Here is a 22,795-nt window from a genome sequence, read left to right on the forward strand (position 1 = left end):
TACTGAGTGTTCAAAGCAATTGGACTGCATGTTTGTCATTTCTCGTATACAAACACACCCACAATAGTGCAGTGGTGTTTTGAGATTGTGATAGACACATCAAATGGCCTAAAACAGAAAGGACATAGGAGTGACTGTAATGTGTCATCTGAATAAGCCACGTCAAAGGCTTGCTTGGCAAGGTTTGAGTAGTTCCATACTCATTAGAAGCTGTCCAAACTGGCCCAAAGCTGGCCGGCGCACAGCTGAGTCGGCCAGGTTCTTGGCATGAACCTGGTGTGGGAGTGGTGCAAAATGGATTGGCAGGAGAACGCCAAAGTGAACACCTGTTCTTGCTTTAACAGGGAGCACTAAACAGTGTGTTTCTGCATTGCTTTTAACCCCTTTTAAATATAATTTCATGACACCAGTTAGCAGTATATACAGGTTCAGCAGAAGCTACCAAGTGAACAACTGCCTTATCAATCTGCTTCATTCTCTTTAAAAAGCAAATAGTAGGTGTTTATTTGGGTCTAATCAGGTTTTAGAAAGTCCCTCTAACAACAGTGCTGGCAGTCCCACAAATCCCTTGCACTTACTCTTCAGCTTCTTACCACAGGCAATACGATGAATAAAAGAAACAACTTGGCTTGTCACCAGTCAAGAAGCTTACTGAAGCTTTGCAAATCTCTATTTTAGGCAAAATAAACGATTGCTACAACTGGCTCAAATGAACAGTGTTTTTTTTTGTTTTGTTTTGTTTTTTTTTTACATTTTATTCTACTTGGCTAAACGCTCCAGGTAAGTGTGTTAGTATAAGTGTGTGAAAAGTGCAGCTAAATATACTTCACTTAAAACATGATCTGAGAGCATGACTTTTAAATTAAGGTCTAGAGGTAGTTATGGAAATAAGGTGAGACATGTTGAAGCTGCCAGATTCTATATATGTCTGTGGGCCTACGTGTGTGAAAAAGAAAAAAAAACAGACAGGTGAGTATGTGTTTGTGCGTTACACAGATAGGTGACAAATTAAAGATAAAAAAAAACTGTGAAAAAACAGTGACTCTGTTGCTGTTATGCTGTGGGGGCATTTATTTATTTTTGCTAGCATGGTTTGCCTCTACTTGCCCCCTTAGAGAGACTTGTCACCAGTTCTCCTGACTGAACATCTTTATCCTACAATAAAATCATTTCCATCATAATGGGCATGGTCTCCTCCAGGTTGACCCCATCTACAGGGCACGAGGGTTCAGTGAATGGTTTGATCAGTATGAAAATTACGTAAATCATATGTTATGGCCTTTACAGTCACCAGATCTCAACCCAATTGACCATATGGGAGATTTCAAGATTAAAGACAGCTTTACTAGGCATAAGTGCTTGTTTTGGAGCGACAGTACTCTCCATGACCATCAGTAATACAAAGTAAGGAAATATTTTTCGAAAGAATAGTATTCATCAGTCCTGTACAGTTCCAGAAATCTATGCCAAGGTGCACTGAAGATGTTCTGGTGCTGCATCTTTGCCCAACACCTTATTAGAATCCTTTACTTTGGTTCTTCCATTAATTTGTCATCTGTCTATAGACCTAAGGACTTACACAATGGAAATAAGAATGTTATTTTTTTCTTTTTCAGGAATGAAAATAGGAAATTGGTCAGCTATTGTGGAACAGATCAGCTGTTGTGGAACAGAACACAGACAAACAACACCACAACCATCATCCCTTACCATCTCCATTTCTACTGCTTTATTCTCAAGCCACTGAGAAAACCCATGCAAACCATTGTGCACACAGCGATTGCTTTATTACATGTTATTTCCACTAAACACAATGCATCACAGAGTTCCCTGATTGGAAAACCTTTCTAGAGTTCAGATAAAGTTGTGAATCTGAAGGAAGGTACTCCAATCAGAAAATACTTAAGACCAGATGAAGGATATTACAGTACAGGAAGTAAAACATAGAACCAAAATCAGCAAGCTTGTTAAGTAATTTCATAAGTATATAAGATATGATATCATCTTACAAGTACAAAACCAGATCACAAATCTTACATCTAATTTAAAATGTAAATGTTCACTTTGCATTTGACTTCACTGATCTTCATACTCATGTGCATATATTGATAAATGTCCATATACAGCATGATAAATGAGGCCCATTAAACTAACTAACAGATTTGGCCCACTCTATTCTCACTAAAACCAGTCTGCCATTTGAAGCATGACAAAGATGTTTGTACACCCATACACAACTTTGTATCATATTTACACTTGCGTGAACACACTCTCAGCACCAGTCACTCCACAGAACTTTCATGGGTCACCAAATGGTTGACCCAGTGAGATGAAGCTTTATTGATTTTTTTTTTCTGATTTAATACCTAGAAGAAGCTTAGTGAAGCTTCCAGTATCGTACGTTCACCAAGGAGAGAGCTAGTTTAATGCGCATATACAGTAGCCTGGCCCTTCACACATTGTGTGTGAGGCATTGTCTTTTAATAATGAAGTATTCTCCTGCTTTGATGGGTGTATGTTACCATGTCTGCTCATAGATTCAACTGTTTAATATTAGACTTTGTTTATGCTGGCTAAGCATTTGCTTGGCAGTAGTCTTTATTTTGAGATTGATTAGTGATTGTTATATAAGATAAAGAAATAGCATTTGGCTGCTTCTCAGCATGATGCCAATCCATATCAATCCAATATTTTGTACATCACAAAAGTAACATTTTCTGTCTCTTCTTTTTCCCAGGTGTTTGCCTTATAGTGTTTTCACACTTGGCTGAAATTCTGTATAATACTATCCAGGATCAATTTTTCATTCATCTTCAGTAAGTGCTTTATCCTGATCAAGGTTGAAGTAGATCCAGAGTCTATCCTGGGAACATTGGGCATAGAGTGGAAATACACTCTGAATGGGCAGCATGCACATTCACACCTAGGGACAATTTAGCATAGCTAATCCACCTAACGGTATGTTTTTTTGGGACATGGGAGGAGATCGGAGAACCTGGAGGAAACCCACATGGCCATAGAGAGGACCAGCAAAATTCCTTACAGACAGTATCCCAAGCCCAGTATTAAATGTTACCTGCTGTACCACCATGTCTGATTATTCTTATTAATAAGTTATTATTTTAATTTAAATGTTATTTTTTGCTCAACACTGGTCAGTACTTGACTTGAAACCACTCAAGTGAATCTGCTTGCTTAAATACATATCCAGAACGAATTCCATCTTCACAATATTAGATTTACATTTTCTCATTTGGCTGATGTTTCTTTCCAAAATGACCTACAATTGAGATCGAGAACAAAGCGAGCTGTCCAAGAGTTAAAGGCCTTGCTCAAGGACCCAATAATTACACCTCGGCCATACAGGGATTCAAACTCACTACTTTCTGATGAGTAGTCCAGATCCCTACAAGCTGAGCCATCACTCCATATTACTATCCCTACCATTAAGTAACACTGTCCAGGGTCATGATACATTCCACACCAGAGTTCACTAAAAGAAACCTGAGGAACTATTCAGTTGGACCAGAGATCAGCTTCCAGGACTGCACCAGATTCAAAAGCAACTTTCACACTCAACCATACTCGTACCAAACTCTCAGAACTCATAGTACCAGGACTGCAAAAGTGTACAATTATGAAAAGACCCTCATTTCCTTTCCCCAGTGGGTTTCATCTGTAGAAGTCCAATGCCTCTGAGAAACCTAGTGCCCCATGCTGGAAGATGTCTGACCCAGCATGCTACGATCTCCCCTGCATCCTCCATTCTTGTGGCAGAATTCTCTTTGGAGTTGTAATTGATGCCCTGCCTTTCTGTAGGATTGGTCAATTAGCCATTAGTCCCTACTGACAAATCTCTGTTTAGACCTTCCATTATTCAACAGACCATTTGAATAATAGATCTGTAATCAGCAATAGTGCTAATTATCAACAGTCATGTCCCCACGTCAACTTGCATACATGACGAGGTGGTCATGGGTGCCATCCTGTGGCCCGTAACGATTAGGATAATAAGTGACAATGACATCGCCTGGAGGATCTAATGGTAATGACGAGTGAAAGCATAATGATGTTAATGTCTATAACGCATCGTCCCAAGAGATCCTGCATCAAGAGACATTGGATACATTTTCACAGGCTAAATTATGTTGATGTAAACCTAACATCTGAGGATAATTTGCTTATAAATCTGGTAGCATCGGTTGTTCAGTTGTCACCATTATTCAACTTTCCGATCATACAGACTGCATCCTTTGTTTTTTTATAAGTGTTAGAAAGGGGAGATAATATCCTTGGGAGGAACTGAAACTCAAATAAACTACAGCAAATACAACATAAAAAATGTTTCAGACCAGACGATTCACTAATATCACTAAAACATAATGACACATTCAATATAAGCACTTACAATGCTTGAGGATTAATTTCTCTGCTATTATTGATGTCTTCAATATTTTGTCTAGGAACTGGTAATTCTACAGATATGTACACTCTGCTCCAAAGTCGTTATCGGATGTTTTTATTTATTTATTTTTTATTTAATCTCTCTGTCAACCACTACTCAAAATCAATCTCTCATTGCTCTTAGAAAATTGAAACAAGTTACAAAATTCTTCAAGATCTAGAAAATATCATAGCAGAAAACAATTCCAGACCATATTGTGGAGAAAAGAAAATGAAAATGGTGATTATAGCTTGAGTAAACTATGATAGTCTTCACTATAATCTTATATATACCAGAGTGATGTTGAATTCTGGATTCTGATTGGACAGAAGGTGATTCATTTTCTATAACAGCAGCTCTGAGAGTAGTGCATCTAAAAGAAATCACTGGTTTATAATAACGGACTCATTTTAATACATTATCACTGAGGTGTCCAATCTTATCCACAAAGGGCCAGTGTGTGTGCAGGTTTTCATTCCAATCAAGCAGGAGCCACACCTGACTCCACCTCTTTAATCAGTTGATCTTGGATTTCAATAGACTCAGGTGTGGCTCCTGCTTGATTGGAATGAAAACCTGCACACACACCTGCACACACATCACCCCTGCATTATCATTTCTATAGTAACAGCTCATTACTTACGGACTTGCACGATAAAGTTAAAATCTAACATTTAAGGAAGGAGTCTCCAGTGTCAGTGCTTAGAGGGAAAACAGTAACTTTAAGTTCTGTGACATCTTCAGGACAGAGGAGTCCATGCTTTGCTTTTTTGTGTTAATTAACTTCAAGACAGACAAACGAGAGGATGTTGAGTAACAAACGTGATAAAAGGAACAAACATGTAACATGTAACTAAGAGTACGATGTGCTGTTCTTTAATTAATACAACACTGTAATACTTGGCAAATTGTAGTATCCTCCAGTGTACATCTTTTATAGCTTTTACCTAAAAAAGTGTATACAGTGTACCTTTAAAGCTTTAAAACTAATTATGGTCCATTTATGTACCTTAAAGTACTACACTATATCCACATTTCCTGGTGAAAGACACATATTAAAAGTACAAAAGATGTACCATCGAGGGTACCAGCAACAAGGATAGGTACAATTTAGTTCTACTTTTTTTTTTTCCCTGAGAGTTCATAACACACACTAGCAGTTGTTATTACTCCAGCAGGAAGCTATGGAGTCACAACTGGAATCACAACATGAACTCTGTACAAGTCCTTTGAAAAGTCCCATTAACATCAATTGCTGGATTCTAATTAAAGAGAATTGGGGAAATGGCTTCACACTGTTGTGTTTCTTGTGAGAATAACGTCAAAACCATAAACCTCACTCTCACCCAGGACCAATTCATTGGAAATGGTCTTGCTGAGAAAACTGAATCAATATGTCACCACCTTCTAGATGTGAAAAAAATGGGAATTAGGCTGTAATGGGGTTTTCAGTTCTACTTTTCCAGAAGGGACTAAACTAAGAACTGGCAAATCAAACCATCATAAAGATGTTTTGTATAATGGCTTAAGATAATTGAACACTTCCAAAGACCCAGAAGCAGTATCTTGAGAGTAAGAGGGGACCTCAGGCATTAAACTGCTGCTACATTGTTAACATAGCTTTATTTCCAGTCAGCATCATGGCCATAACAAGCTATGAGGACAGAGAGGTCTGGACGTCTGTAGTTTCAGGAGGTTTGATTTTTGTTACTTCTCATGTAGTTGCCAAATGCAGTTTGGAAACAGTGATGTCCTGGCAATCTGCTGGCAGGATGTACTTTACTATGCAAACAAAAAGTGCATTCCAACATTACCCAACCAGCATTGGTGACTGATTCCCAAATGACCTCAGATCAGTTTGGGGTTTTACAGTAAACAGGGGTTTGAGGAAATGATGTTGATGAGTTTCTGATTTACAATAGCTTGATAACATAGATTGTAGACTAAAATGTTGATCCTGGTTACAGCCCTGGTCACCGTAGCTGTTTCGATAAATGTCAGTGCTTGATGCTTGATTTAACCCTTATACACTAGATACTGCTGACTTCGAGCAAGCTAGCATTCAAGATTTTTGGAGCAAGCATGTAAATGAAGTCTCACTACAAGAGTTCCCCATGGCTCAGTTCTTGGTCTGTTCTTGTTCTGCTTATATTCCAAATCATGACTGCATCATGTGCAGGGATCCTTTTGTAAATAATTCCCTATCTCATTTCTGGAAAATCACGGCCATTTTAGGACTGATCAGGCTTGGTTAAATCAGGCGTCTATTAGAATGTCAGGACAAAATGATGGTACGGATGGCTAGGCTGTGTTTTGCTAACTGTGCAATAGGCCGTGAATGAGATTCGCTAATCAGCAGAGCCACAGTAACCACATTGAGCAGGGTAACATGGTTAAAAACCTAATGTTGCAGAAAGCATTATAGAGAGCATAATAAGGTATTGATTAAGTATATTCCGGAGTAAACAGAGTACATCCTTAATTAATAATCTGAATAATTTCATGCCCCCTGCGTTGTCTAGTTTATGTTTATTGGTCTAGCCAGTGATGTGCATATAAGACCTATTTGTAATGCAAATGAAGATGGATTATGTTTATAATGTGCTTCTTTAAATACTTGTCTCAGCATAGCAAAAAGCCTGAGGTGGACAATATAGGTATAATTATTTAGCACATAATTGTGCAATGTACTGATAGCATAACTTTCGCTGTCCCAGTATCAGCTTTGTAGCTCCTATGAGTCACACTGCTCCCTGAATCGATTCAGTTTTATTAACAGTACAACAGAGATGATATAAGCCAGGTTGTTTTAATTTGTTCTGCCTTTCATCATAGTCAACTGATTTACACCATAGCCTCCAATTTAATTTTATGAGAGAGTATAACATTTTTTATCCTTTAATTTTGCCTTAAATAAATTTCTTTTGAAATTAGCGAGCCATTCAAATTAGAAGCAATCTCCTCAGTGATATCACCGAATCCGCTGCTTCTACTTATTTTATGACTGAATCTAAACGCCCTTCATGACCTCAATAGTGAGAATAAAATTAATAAAAATAAAAGAGTCAAGGTCATCTTTTTCTCCTGACCACTATCCATGGCCATCGCACAGTAACAGGACTGAACGCTCTGGTTGAAAATCACCACTGCCAAAGCTCTTAAAAGTCTGTAAAACTAATGGCCTGGATACTCCCATCTCCTGTACGCTGTGTCAAGTCATTACAGGGTACCAAGTCATTAGCTGATGGTGCACCCATTAATTATGGCTAAAGAGAGATGGGGAGAGGCAGAAGAGAGATGGATCACACATAGATGGTCAGTACTCAGGATAGCTTTCTTTTTTCTGCTCTACTGACTCTGCTGCACAATTCATCCATTCTCTGTCAAAACTCTGCTGAGCATTTAAGGTGTGAAACTAAATGTATCTATGGCTATAGATTAGGGAAGTCTTGGTGGAAAAAAAAGGTATATCTAGTCAGCAACACGACCAGGATAATGTGCTCTAATTGCAAGCAGCAAAAATCAGCTACCCCCGTGGTTCAGGTAGTCAATAACCAATTAGCATCATCTACTGCTTGACCAGCTAAACCAGCACTAAGCCAGCACAAACCACAGTAACAGAAACCCGAACACAAAACCCTTAAAGGTCCTGCGTAGACTCCATATAGAACCCATTTCCAAAGTTACAACCATTAACCATCCAAAGAACCCTTGAGAAACACTTTTTTCTTAACCAGTATAAACTTGCTGAAACTGGCATGGCTAACAAGTAAAAAAAAATCATTTGTGATGGTCTGGTGCTGGTTTATCTGGTCAGAGAGCTAACTGAATACTAAAGAATTTTATGAGACCAGCACTAAACAGATTAATAAAAAAAATATTATTATTAATCCAGAGTAAACCAGTTGAGACCAGTATTAATTGGTCAGCACTATAAGCAAGCTGAAAACAGGCCTGTGCTAACCAGATAAACCAGCATCAGCAAGCTGGGACTAGCATTAAATTAATCAGACAAGTACAAGCCAGTATAAACCAGCTTCAGCAAGCTGGGACTAGCATTAAATTAATCAGACAAGTACAAGCCAGTATAAACCAGCTTCAGCAAGCTGGGACTAGCATTAAATTAATCAGACAAGTACTAGCCAGTATAAACCAGCTTCAGCAAGCTGGAACCGGCATCAATTTCTTTAGACACGATCTAACTGAATAAACCAGCTAAAGTGAGTTGAAACTAGCATGGAAGACCCAACCAGCCCTGACCAGAATAAACTAGTTTAAGTAAGCTGGAACCAGTATTAATTTCACCAGACCAGCACTAACAAGAATAAAGCAGCATTTATTGGTTTAGGGAGATTAGTCCATTCAGACTGACTACCCAAGCCTGCTGGTAAAGTCAGTATTGCTAGATAGCTAGAGAGCTAGCATACTCTAGCTGAATGTGCTACTTTTTTCCAACAGGGAAAAAAAATCCACATTTAAATACACAGTATAGAAGGTGTGCTTATCAAAATATCTTAAATTACATTGTAAAAGTCAAAGCCTCGATAGTTAGTCCAGTGAAACAGTTTTACATTCCCAATTTTACCAAATCTTTCTTAATAATGTGAGCAAGTGAATACAGCACTTTGTTTGGTACCATTTGGTTTAGGTACCTTTTCCTGATGACCCGTTTTATTTTTTCCACAGACAAATAGATACAGAAAGTACCTCAGGCATGCTGTGAACACACATTAGCCAATCACGGTCACAATATTGACATTTTTTTCTCAAAGAAATTCATCATGTCACTTGGTTCACTTCCAGAGCCCAAGCCACTGTTATAAAACAGCACTAATTGAAGGTTCAGAAATAATTGCTTCCATCATTTACTGCTGAATCTGATGCCAACTTGTGAGAGGAAACACTTGGAACGGTTGCACAATTTGAATTCGCGGTATCTAAAATTATTCCGATTGAGATTATTTTCTCCAATATGCAATAACAGAATTCACTGAAGCTATAATCAAAATTAAAATAAAAAAAAAAAAAGGGGTCAAACTAATTAGTGTGTTTGTAGGAATATATTTATACTGGCCTTTTTTTTTTACTTAATGTGCCATGTTGGTTAATAAGTAAACAATATAACACTTGTGTGTGGTGCTGTTACAGTAAAAAAATCAACAACAGAGTTACTGTTACCATCACAAAGTGTTTTGTTCTGGTTATACCACAGCAATTTTCTAATGATTACATTTCTTTATTAAAGAATAACACATCATACTGTTTATCTTATGGTTTACCTTTTAACGTATATATTTAATATATTTAACACTGGAGACTCCTTGAAATAAAAGGAACAGAAAAGGAAATTTGCGACGATATCAACAATTACATACATTTATTTCATCCGTTCATGTGGAGTGTCCCTGTGAGTGAGCTATCAGTATAGTGATGATAATGTATTAGAAAAAGTTATAGAAAATGAATCAATACCTTTTAACCAATCAGAAACAAGATCTAGCTAAAAGTACTAAGTAGATTAAAACAACTTCTGACACATTGTAAGACAGGAATATGGATAAACCTTTTTCTGTTTTCCTGTTAGTGGTGCTAGAGCAGTGAAGCGATTAGCAGGTAGCATGAGAGAATGTTAAATGACCCCACCCCCACCCCCACCCCCACCCCCCAAAATGTCTCGCTCGTCTCTGACTGTCTGATTAACTGCTATTTCACAGCATGCTAAGCAGGGAAGGGGGTTGACGCTAACATTATGGCAAGCATCGGAAGTGAGGCAGCCAAACACACGCATGGTCGCTTCATGCACAGGGAGTTTCACAGTTGATTGTCCTTGAAAATTAATCAGAATGAAATGACAAAGCTGTGGTGGCCTATCAGAGATCTGAGGAGCACCAGGGCCTGAGGTCCTGAGTGGAATATTTATTTACTGCACCTTAAGTGGCAACAGATGATATCTGCATATTGTCCAAACACCAGGGCTTCAAACTGCCGTGGTCAACAAGGCAAGACGTACAATATGAAATGCAAATGTAGTGGTTTCCAAGGGGCAGGACACTTGGAGACAGACTACTGTAGTGCTCTAAACTGTCCTGACATGTTGGATGTTTTTGCTTTTACCATAGCCATTGTGCTTGCGCCCATTTTTTTTTCGAATGAGCTAACGATCATCAAAGGTAGCACTAGTGACCCGACAGTATGCTTGGAAAGTCCATTCATCTTTCTAAACGGTTATGTTCCACGTCTGTGTCAAGGCTGGCCTGAGTCAGCCAAGTGTCAAAACTTACGCTTGGCGAGGAAAAACAGGCCATGCAAGCTCAAATCATCGACCATGAAGTTCAGAACATTGTGCATAACATAAGACAACTGCAAGCTTTAAAAGGAGAAGAAGGAATAAACACTAGCTGTGATGTGTTTTTATTTTTGCATATGAACATTTTGGTGTGTCCATGCTGCAGGGAACGGATGCAGAACACAATTTCATTAGATGGCTGAGCAAAAAAAATGAGCAAATGGGATTGAATAAAACCAAAAAAGGAGAGGCAGATATATGGCTTGTTTCACTTCATTAGAGAGAAGCGGGTGGGAGGAGAGATGAAGACAGTGAAAGACAGAGAGATGGGGCGATGGGAAGAAGGAAGAAGGGAAGGGAGTGTGTGCGGGGGTGTTGGATTCAGCCGTTTGTTACGTTTAAAGTACCCTAGTCGAATCCCAAACCCTTTTGAATATGAAAATGTACCAGACACTGTGAGAAATCAAGCAAGAGAGAGATGGAAAGAGCAGAGGGGAAAAAAAGAGTGGAACAGAATAGCATGAGCGGGAGGAGGAGGAGTGAGCAAGTGAGAGAGAGAGGGAGAGAGAGAGAGAGAAAGAGAGAGAGAGAGAGAGAGAGTGGAGGAAAGCGAGAGAGCTCGGCTGAATTGTGAGTGGCTCACGACACTTAGTGAACAGAAGGTGTTTCTGCATGCACTGGCATTGCACTACTCTGCTGCAAGGGCTCCAGCTCCTCTCTTTTTCTCTCTCTCTTTCTCTTCCTCTCTCCCTCCCTCTCTCTCTCTCTCTCTCTCTCTTTCTCTCGTTCTCTTTTCTCTCTCTCTCTCTTTTCTCTCCACAAACCAGCCCTGCCTTTCAGCCTCTATGCTTCAGCATCTCCGCTCAGCAACAGCCTTTTCCTCAGCCTACACAAAATGAGCGACTCTCAAAAGAGGGCTCACTGGAAACCGGGCTGACAGGACATTGGACTACCAAAATTAAAACAAAAAAACAGGAAAAAAAGAAAGAGAGAAAGAAAAATGCCAGAGCAACTAGCATTCATTTCAGATGAGCGCTTATTTCTGAGGAGCTGTCCACCGAGAGAATGATGACCGGTCCGAATGGATACGAGCCATGCAGCTTACCGACAGCTTCAAGTAACGGACTTTAATTTGCATCGACACTTCAAGAGAATCAGTTGCACAAAAAATACAGGGGAGGAAAAAAAGACTTCTGTTTTGACTTCCCCCTCTTGTGAACGTGTGTGTCTGTTTTTTTTTCATCCTCTCATCTCGCTCTAATCAGCGCAGCAGTCACTGCAGAGAAGCAGGAGAGGGAGGACCGTGCTCATGCATGCAGTCTGGGCAGCTTGCATTTCCTGCGAGTGCACTGAATGCCACTTGGATTCCTTCTCTTTCTGGCTCTTTCACGCGAGGAGAACTAAGACATTGTAAGTCTGCCAGATTCTGGTAGCTGCTGAAAAGGAGGGGGGAGGCTGCATTTGTACCACACTGGGATCTTTTTTATATTCACACCTAATTATTGCAGGCACAAAGGGAGCAGCTGAATAGAGGTTGTCAGCCTCTGGAAAAGGGGTGAGTAGGAATCCTGTTTTATGTGATTTAGGAAGAATGCTTTTTCACCCTCGGCTGTCTCTCCTTTTGCTTCCCAATCTAACATGATTAAGGTGACTTGCCGTTTCCCCCTGTTGACTCTTTTCTTTTCTGTTTGGCCAGATTTTCTTTCACTTTGAGTAACAAATCACCATCACCCAAACCACATAAACAAAAAGAGAAAAAAAATCATGCTGCTCAAAATGAGACAAATCTAAAAGATTCAATGAACTTCTTCTTCGAGACACTGCAGGATATTCATGCTAATGGATTTCCTTCTAATTGGTCTGTATTTAAAGTGGACGCTAAGAAAGCCCCCCGGGTTGTTACTGTGCTCTCTGGGCATCCTTCTGAAAATGGTTCCCCTGGTGGGGGGGAGCTGTCCAAGGCTTTGCCGCTGCGACAGCAAGCTCCTCTACTGTGAGGGACTCAACTTGACAGACATTCCCCACAACCTGAGCAGCGCCACCGGCTTGTCTCTGCGGGAGAACAACATATCGGAGCTGCGTGAGGGGCACTTTGTCGGCCTGTCGCAGCTCACCTGGCTATACTTGGATCATAACAACATCGAATACGTGGAGGAGAGCGCTTTCGAGAGGCTGCGGAGGATTAAAGAATTGGACCTGAGCACCAATCGGATAGAGAGCTTGTCTAATGGAACCTTCAGACCCCTACCCAATCTGCGCATCTTGGATTTATCCTACAACAGACTGCAGTCCCTGGAGCCAGACCTTTTTCATGGGCTTAGGAAGCTTACTAATTTGCATTTACGATACAACGCCCTGAAATTTGTGCCCGTACGGATCTTCCAGGACTGCAGGAGCATGCAGTTTCTGGATTTGGGCTACAACCAGCTACAGAGCCTGGCCCGAAACTCATTCGCTGGTCTTTTTAAGCTGACTGAGCTGCATCTGGAGCACAACGAGCTGGTGAAAATCAACCTGGCCCACTTTCCCCGCCTCATCTCTCTGCGCACACTCTACATGCGTAATAACAAAGCCACCATTGTGGTCAGCACCCTGGACTGGACCTGGCACTTCCTGGAAAAGATCGATTTCTCAAACAATGAGATTGAATACATTGAGCCGCATGTCTTTGAGAGTGTGCCCAACCTCAAGGAGCTTATGCTGGACTCTAATAAGCTGACATATGTGGACCAGCGCATTCTGGGCTCCTGGACATCCCTGGGCAGTATCACCTTGTCCGGGAATGCATGGGAATGCAGCCGCAATGTCTGTGCCCTGGCCTCCTGGCTGAGCAGCTTCCAGGGTCAACGTGACAGTGCCTTGCAGTGTGCCAGCCCGGACATGGCCCAAGGCGAGGACATCCTGGATGCCGTCTATGCCTTCCAGCTATGCGAGGATGGCATCGAGGCCACCACTCAGACCTACACGGCCACTAGAGACCTGGCCCGAGGCTCCATTTTTAAAGGTCCCACCAGGACACCATATGATTTGCAAGACATGGAGGGTGGTGAGGTGGTGACCAATTCCTTCACAGTGACTGCGGCCACTGATGACCTGGAGAGCACCATGCAGATCCACAAGGTAGTGACAGGCACCATGGCACTCATCTTCTCATTCCTGATTGTAGTGCTCATGCTCTATGTGTCTTGGAAGTGTTTCCCAGCTGGCGTGAGGCAGATGAGACAGTGCTTCAGCAACCAGCGACGCAAGCAGAAGCAAAAGCAGACCATGCAGCAGATGGCCACCATGTCCACTCCTGAATACTATGTTGACTACAAGCCTAATCATATCGAGGGGGCCCTCGTCATCATCAATGAATTCGGATCCTGCACTTGCCAGCAACAGGCATCTCGGGAGTGTGAGGTGTGACAGTCTGGCTGCTGGATATCTTGCAATCACAAATTTTGTTGGATCAATGTACATGGGACATGCTTTTACACTGCATCACACTGTGCTGCTTTCTCAAGGATGCTTGATGGCACATTTGGAAAAAAATGGGACAAGGCCAAGGATTTACTGCTAATATAAAAGGCTTCAGTGGGTTTTGATGGACCTGGTTTTGGGACTGGTTTACAAGCAAGAGTGAGAAGCTTTGAGGAATACAGGGACTAATCAAGGTCAAGTTGTGAAGCTTGGATATTTGAGCTTTAATATGTCTTTCTACTACAGAAGATTTAAAGCTAATGAGGACATTGATGAAAACATGCTTTTTTTTCATTGTGGTATCAAAAATCTAAATGGGTTAAAAAATGAAATGAGACAAGTCTGTGTAAAATATGTTGAAATGCAAGAGTGGGAAATAAAATACAAGAAGCTATCTTATTTCTTTTGTAAACTATGGAAAAAGAATCAAATGTTTAAATAAATAAAAAAGCAATTCACAGTAGTCAGGTCTGGAGATAAGTCTAAGGGTAACTGGGGAGGACTGGCAGGGTGACGATGTTGTATTTAAACAGGTGATCTCGTCACATCGTTTTGAAATGTCAAGCCTCAATCTGAAATTCAAAATTCAGATCTCCCCCCTCTCTTACTCTCTCTCTCTCTCTCTCTCTCCTATCTCTCTATCTCGTTCAATCTGCTTCTCACCGTATGTGAGGAATAATCACTGTGCAGATTTGATGTTACTGTTGTGGTTGCTTTTTTTTATCTATTCCCATGTCCCTCTCCTTACAGATTAAGCAAATTAGCAGAGGGAAAAAAAAGGGATGCATGACGCATTCAGATCAGATGGTGCACCATTTTTTTTACATGATAAAGTCATGATGCGGGTTGCTTTTGGGAAAAAAAAAAAAACAGAATGAGGGTGTTTAAAGGCTCAAACCTATGCCTATTGCTTTTTTTTGCTTGACAGTGGTGAAATCAGAGCGAGACAAAACAAAGCCTTAATATTCAGCTAGAAGAGATGATGAAGAGATGATTATCTGGCAGATCTACTGTGAATCTTTGAGATATCAGCCTACTATATAAAAAAGAGCCCCTTCTATCTTTTGAGGCGTTTGTTGAGTGAATATTGGCAGGCATTGATGTGTATCCTGTGGCATTGGCAGACAGACAGAAGAAAGAACGTGGTTTTGTGAAAGAAGGTGTAGACTGCTCTCTAGTGTCCCAGCACCAGCAGTAGTGAGAGCAAGCCCTTGACGTTTCTTACCTTTCGATGTGTGAGATTGTGTGTGTACTCGTTTGCTCAGCTGCAGAGAATAATCTGGCATTCAGAACACACAGGATGGTCAGTGGAAGTAAACAAGAGAGCTCTGAAGTGAAAGTCTCATCTCCAGTCTCCCACTGCCACTCAGCATAGCGGATCTTGCCGTCATTGCCACGGTGAAGGGGCTTGAGCTAAAGGAGTCTGAATGTGTGCGCGGCTGTCTTTATATTTGATTATTTGAGCGTGGATCAAGAAAATCATGTTCTAGACTGTTCTTTTGCATGTGCGGCTTGAAAAAAAAAAAAGAAAACTGTGAAGAGATCTGAGCAGGGATTTTTACAAACCTAAAAACAGATACACCCCAAATGCCATCAATACTTGATTTCAATCAAACTGTTCAATTTTCACCACTGTATTTCACCACAAAGAGCTAAGCCAAAATAAATTCATGAAATGTATTCCGATTGTTGTATATTATGCAGAAATGTGACGCTTTTTCTTTCCTGATGGATCCAGTCATGTTACGTTTATGATCTTTTGCTTTCACTTTGCTTTCTGGGAGGATATTCATATTCAAATGCTATATAAACATGTTTTGAGGTAAACGTCTTCTGATCCTTGAGCAAATTGATTATTTCTGAATGAGTCCAAGTTCAATACACATAATCTGGCTTTGAAAAATAAGGGCTAGCATGTAACTATGAGTCTGATAGTGTGGTTGCAGATGCAGGATGACAGATTGCAAACTGCAAGCGAGGAAAGCATTGTTGATGTTCATGATCTTCTTTTCACGCCGCTCCATTGAGTTCTGAGAAACAATAAGCTCTGAATAACACAATACCAGCATAGCCCAGCTCCATAAATAACAACAATGGCTATGTGCTGGAGATTTGCAGAGGTCTCTCGTATGCAATTTCACTCATTCTCAGTCTGTAATGATGAATATGTGCCTACCCCTATGATATTCCTCCTTATTCCCCCTCCCACCCAGCACTTCTGTCCTATTTTTAGGACCCCTCGGCTTATTTTATATCAATGTTGCATGGTGTGGTAACTCTGTGGCCAATGTTGGGTTGGCAGTTGTATTGATTTTCCCTCCCTAGATTTCTGAGGGGTCATGAATATTTGAGGAGGAGGGATGCTGGGGCCGCAGTCGAACCACAATCTCTACTTCCTGTTTCGTGTAATGAAAAAGCTGCCCTAGAGATTTTGCTTCCACCAGAGCTTATTTTTCTCATAATTAAAATGTAGATTGATGAAGTTAGTAACAGATAACGGTGATTAACATCTGCCATGATGCCTTCCTACTTCCATTTTTTTTCCCCTGCAAGCACTAGTATGATTAGACTCCGGACATAGCGAGAAAGCCAAGAAGGTCACCAATTTAATCAAATTTGCTACATTTGTGTGAAAAGGTTATGCAAGCAGTGCACTTTTAGATAACATGAGTGTTTAATTAAAGGCAAAAAGTTCTCCCAACTTCATAGAATTAGCATCACTACCACTTCCCCAACCACAACTTTCAGGTTATGTGGGCGATTCTAACACTGTCCTCTGTAAATCACAGTGTGGTGGTTTCATATATGGTTATGAAGGGAAACAACATAAATAATGGAAAATTAATAAATAACAATAACACAAGTTTATATTAATAACACTACTATATATTTACTACATAACCAGCAAGTATAATTTTATTATTATTATTGTTATTTAACTGTTTTGTTAGTGGAAAAAAGGCCGAGTGTATGGAATACTGAAGTTTAGTTAATGCTAAAATGTACTGAATACTGAAGTGTACGGAATAGTGAACAGAAAGGAATACTAAAGTGTAAGGAATACTGAAGAATACTGTACTCCTTTGTTAAATTGAAAGGTTTAACATAGATAAAACAACATAGTGGTTTTATATTAGCTATCAACAAAATGTTAAAATGTAAATTCACTTAACATGGTCCCAGCTGCTCAAAGAAACATACTGTATGGAATACCAATGCTTCCTTGCAAGGATGAGTTCGGAATACTGATGGCACACTGATGAGACAGGGGACATTTCCATTTTCTCTAAAATGATTGGCGCAATTCTATCCATTAAAATGCACTTTGATTGGTTGGTCGATTTTACAGAGCAAAATAAATCATGATAGAGAATCTGGCACTTCCATAATATCTAGTGAAATGTGAAAATTTCGCTATAGTGTACGCAACCCTGTGTTCCCTGTGTTAGCTAGCCTCCATTCAGACGACAGCTCTGAAGGATGAGCTGCTACTAAATGGTAATTGTGTGACTGATTTTTTTTGCCAATTCCACTAGGCTATATACATTTATATTATATGTGATGATAACAACGCGATGATCAGAAAAACAAAATGGCTCCCGCTAAAAAATCATGTGAAAATTTTGACTTTGGGGGAAAAAGCTATGAAAAATGTGGCTGAATACTTTGTTTCTGCTGCTTTTTTATATTAATATAAAAAAAGTAGTAGAGGAAGAAGGAAAAGGAATGATATTTACTTACAAGACAAGTCCATTAATGATATAGTGGTTAATTATTATTGTGTGTGTGTGTAGGTGTGTGAATATTAAGCACTTGGCTAGCAGCTTGGAACAGACGTTAGGAGTTTATAGAGATTGATTTTATCTAGCTCTGCTGTAAATGTACACTGTAAGGAGTTAAATGGTTTACAGAAACACAACTGCACTTTAATTTCGAAACAAAACCACCTGATGTTTAAATCGATTGTGCATGTTGTAAGTTTAGTTTTGAGTTTAGGATCAGGGATTTAGTTACTTACAGCTTACAGGTCCAAGGTCTGAATTTCATTTAATCATAAAATAAGAGAGTTTTAATGACTTTATTATTACAACTTAGTGTTTTTTTCAATACAGTCAAAAACATTTAAAAGTAGAATATTCACTTCACTGAAAAAATAAATAAATAAATAAATAAACTAAACTAAAAAATAAACTTTTGTATGGAAAGTTTGAAAGACACCCGAGGCACTGCATCTCTCTGGAGCCATTTCTGGAGTTTCTAATTATAAGTTCAGGGGCGAAAAAGTTTTCGTGTTATAACGCCTTATTTCGCCTAAACTTTACATAAACCCTTTCCAATTTCTCATCTATACATTTAAATTACTTGTAAATTTGCCATCTAATTATTTTATTTTAATTTTCAAAGACGTATAAATATTCTGTCCAACATTACTCTTGCGAAAGAGAGCATGAGCTTTATTTTATTTTATATTATTTTTATTTCTATTTTGCCATTTCCCATTCCCAACCCTTACACATTTCAATTACATGTCAATATTCCATCCTGATAACTCATATTTTTTTCTTTCTTTATTAAGCTCTGCAGAATGACTGTGTAAATGAGTGTGTGAATGAGTGTGTGTGTGCTCTGTGATGGATTAGAGTCCCACTTAGGGATTATTCCCGCCTCACGCCCAGTATTCCCAGGATCCACCTCCGTCCTGACCAGGATAAAGTGCCTACTGAGGATGAATGAATAATGTTTAAATCTGAATATAAGAAGAATCTCAACTCAGAGTTGCAGCTGAATAAAGACTGGTATTAAATACAGCATAGCTACATGTTTAAGCATGTAGTGATATGAGTATGCATTTCATTTCTAATTTTAAATGCAATATAACATTCGCATAATAGAAACACAAATGAGGGGAAAATGTATAACAAATGAGAAAAGTAGAAAAAAAAATACAAGAAACGGAAATAAATGCCAGCATTTCTTATCTAATGACTCGTACTGAGCTGTTACATATCCTAGCTTTCTCTGGATATAAACAATACCTGAAGGGTTTATCAGTGACACACCAGCTTTAATGTTCTATATAACAAAAGTATTACTTCAGTAGGATAGGAAGGACCTTCTGGCTGAACACAAGTCTTAACCAAGCAGTTATTCTTGCTATCTGTGTTCACTGACTGTCTCTGACCTTGAATACTCCAGCAGACACCCGAACAGAGACAGAGAGAAACGTCTTTCATCTCTGAGACACACAGACTATAAGCGAAGACAATAATCTCACTGCACACTAATTAACAGATGAATATGCATTCATTTGATTATGCAATTTATGTCATGTCTGCCAAAGAGTGTAAAATAGAAGACAGAGTCAAAGCAAAGAGATTAATGTGAATATGCATCTCGGGTGTTCACATCCAAAAGTGCAACAAACAGGGTGGTGTCAATGCAAATACATTCATTTCTCACCTGTACGTAGTAAAGGTGTAAATTAGCACGACTGAAGGGCAGGTATTAAAATTGCATAAAGCCATTTTCTGGCTTTTGGAGACAAAATAAAATCATTACTTCCTCAACTTTCTCAAAATCATCTCGGTTGCTTAAGATAGCAACGCAGCTTCTAGAAATTATAACTTAATTTTACTGAAGGAAAGATTTTCCCAAATATTTTTAGAGTTTTTGGAAGGATTTATTTTTAGAATTTATTTTATCAATTACATTTTTAATTTTCTCTATTTCCTGCTTCTTTTCTAATGCTAATTTTTTTTTTAATTATTATTATTTGCCATTATTTTTCCTTGGAAAGCATTTTGAGCTGTATTTTAATGCGCGAAAGCTAGATCAATAAATTATTATTATTATTATTATTATTATTAGTAGTAGTAGTAGTAGTAGTAGTAGTAGTATTCTTATTCTTATTATTTTAAAACAAGTAAAAACCTTATTTAATTAGTGTTTCCTCCACCTGACACATGACGTCATTTATGCAATTATTCCTTGTAAATAAACCGCAACACACAAGTTAGCGTCTTGATTTGGGTTTGTGAGTGAACGTTGTGGATGATTTCATTATTTTTTTCTTCGCTTCTCCTCCTCCTCTTCCTCCTCCTCCATCTTTACCAGTTTGATCAGTTTAGCCAGCGTCTGACCCGAACCTCATCCTTCTTGTCACTGTCGTCACAGGATTCATCATGGTTTGCGTCAGGGCCGTGAGTAACGAGCACTTCCCTTCGCACACACAGCCGTGGTGTCAGGAAGGCGTCGAGCTGCACACTGCGATGTTTTATAGATCTCAGAGATGAGCTATGAGCGCTTATTTGCATGGCTTAGCTGCTGATGTTCATTTACATAGAACAACACGCACATTTTGGTTTCTTCTCTCATGGAGCGATGGCAAATCACAGCGAGTGGGAACGTCGTGGGTGGATTATAAACGATGCTGCAAATCACACAACGGCTCATTCCGAGAAAAACTTATTGGAATGACAATCACAGCTAATATGGATTATGGAGAAAAAAACATAAGTATAGCAATAGCAATAGCGTGCAATGGATGATGAATGATATGACTGTTTACACACCTACAGGGCTTTACTGTTAAACAGTGAATAAATTGTGAGTTAAGTCATGAATCATGTGGAAGGGCGGAGTCAAGGTTTACAAAGGGGATTATTTCTCTCTCTTTTCTTTTTTCCTTTTTTATTATTTTTTTTTTAAACAAAAACAAAACACTACCAGCTACTGTGGTCCTGTTAACGCATATTATTCCCTTTATTTGAGTTTGATTTTCAGTTTTACTCCTCTAGGAATGACTTGTAGAATTATGTTCAGAATATTTTGTGAATTTTTTTTTTAGTTTTTATTTTATTTATTTTTTTTTTTAGAATTTGTTACATTTTTATTTTCTGCTTTTCCTTGTTTTCTACTTTTTTTACCATATTTATGTATTTGTGTATTATACATATTTAGCAGTAAAGAGGTAGAAAAAAGAAATAATTATTGGCTATTCTGTGAAGAAAAAAAAAAAAAAAAAACTAGTAAAGACCAAACAAACAAACAAACAAACAAACAAACAAAAAATCCAGTGAGCTTTTCTGTGGTGAAAACATTAAAGCTGCTCACTGTTATGTGTATGAGAAAAGTACGACCAACAAGCAATGGAAAAAACAAAAAACTAAAACAAAACAAAAAACACTACTAGTGATCCGTGATGCAATGTACGAAAACAATCAAAAAGAGCAAATTTTCAATCCTTCCTTTTCATCCTGCCTACAGTCCTGATCTAAACAAACCGCTAAATATCACATTAATATATACATATATACATATATATATTTATATATATTTAATTTTTCTAAAAAAGGCAACTGATTCAGTTGAAGAGAAACAATAACATTCACTTTTCTGCAAATTCAGAAATATCAAACACATATATATGTATATAAATAAATAAAGAAATCTAGGATCTATTCCTCGAAACCTCACGAGGAGACGGCGCGAGACATGAAGCTAAGAGATAAGAAGGAGATTTTACGGAGAACGAAATCAGGATGCTGAGCTGAATGAATTCCAGCGCAGCGTGTCTGGAGAGCGAGCCACAGGGACCAAGAGGATCGATACTCCATCATCTGTCCTCCGTCACTCTTCCTCAACCTTCACTCTTCCTCACACAGACCTGTTCGCTTTATTTATCCCACCGTATCGTTACCTCCTTTCTGGATTTTTTTTTAATTTTTGGAGCTTATGAATGAATGAATGAATGAATGAATAAGGGAAGAGGCAGAAAATAAGAAAATGAACATAAAAGCCATTATAAATTAAGAATTGAATAAAACCCATTTTGTTCTTATTGTTTACTAAGAATTCTAAAAAAATTAATTTAAAAATGAGAATTCAGCTTTAACCTTTTTTCAGAATTCAGTTTCAACACTATATACAGAAGACACGAGCTTAAATATTCTTTTTTTTTCTCCGATGCATGTTTGTCTCTCAACTTTGCAATGAAGCAAAATAATCAATAAAAATCAGTAAAAATAGAGAATTGTATCGCCTTTACCCCCTCTCGTTCTGCGGCTGATTTCTCACTCCATCATTCCAAGGTTGTGAGCTAACTAGTGAACTCAAAATGTAAAGCTTAGTTGTGCTTAATAGACTTCATTTATTGTGTGGATAAGAAAAAAATGTGTTTGTAAATTATTTGAAGGAGCTTTTATCTAAGAAATGTGGTGTTCCTGAAGATGCAGTAAGTTGGGATAAATGTCTGTATCCTGTTTCGCTCCTGAGTTGGTGTGAATTTGAATATTAAGAGACGAGTGATCGTCTTTAAATCGTATAATTTTCGATGAGTTACTGCGATTGCAAATTCGGATTGCACTGTCAAGTTTAAATCACTTATCTATTTCAATTAATTTTATGAAACACTTCACAAAGGCTCCCTGAGGCCAAAAGTAATGGCACCCTTTAAAAGGCGTGTATCTACACTAGCCGATGCGCTGCAATGGCTGAGCTGCGTTACTGGAAGCTTTAGAACACTCCGCACTCTTTCACAATTGAGTCACCATTTTGGGGTTTTCGGGTCTGTTGTGGGCGTGGCTAAATGTAAATGCCATGAA

The 22,795-nt window shown here is 38.8% G+C and overlaps 2 protein-coding genes across 6 annotated transcripts in view; one reads left to right on the forward strand and one right to left on the reverse strand.

Moving 5' to 3' along the window:
• ctnna2 (catenin (cadherin-associated protein), alpha 2) overlaps positions 1–22,795 on the reverse strand; it is a 311,873-nt gene that overhangs the window by 87,121 nt on the left and 201,957 nt on the right. The gene's annotated exons all lie outside the window — the stretch shown is intronic.
• Positions 11,220–15,765, forward strand: lrrtm1 (leucine rich repeat transmembrane neuronal 1). The gene is made up of 2 exons (XM_026945346.3): positions 11,220–12,285; positions 12,427–15,765. The coding sequence occupies exon 2, from the start codon at positions 12,564–12,566 to the stop codon at positions 14,136–14,138; it is 1,575 nt and encodes a 524-aa protein (XP_026801147.3). The 5' UTR covers positions 11,220–12,285; positions 12,427–12,563; the 3' UTR covers positions 14,139–15,765.

The sequence above is a fragment of the Pangasianodon hypophthalmus genome, chromosome 28 (genome assembly GCF_027358585.1).
Source record: "Pangasianodon hypophthalmus isolate fPanHyp1 chromosome 28, fPanHyp1.pri, whole genome shotgun sequence".
Classification (NCBI taxonomy): domain Eukaryota; kingdom Metazoa; phylum Chordata; class Actinopteri; order Siluriformes; family Pangasiidae; genus Pangasianodon; species Pangasianodon hypophthalmus.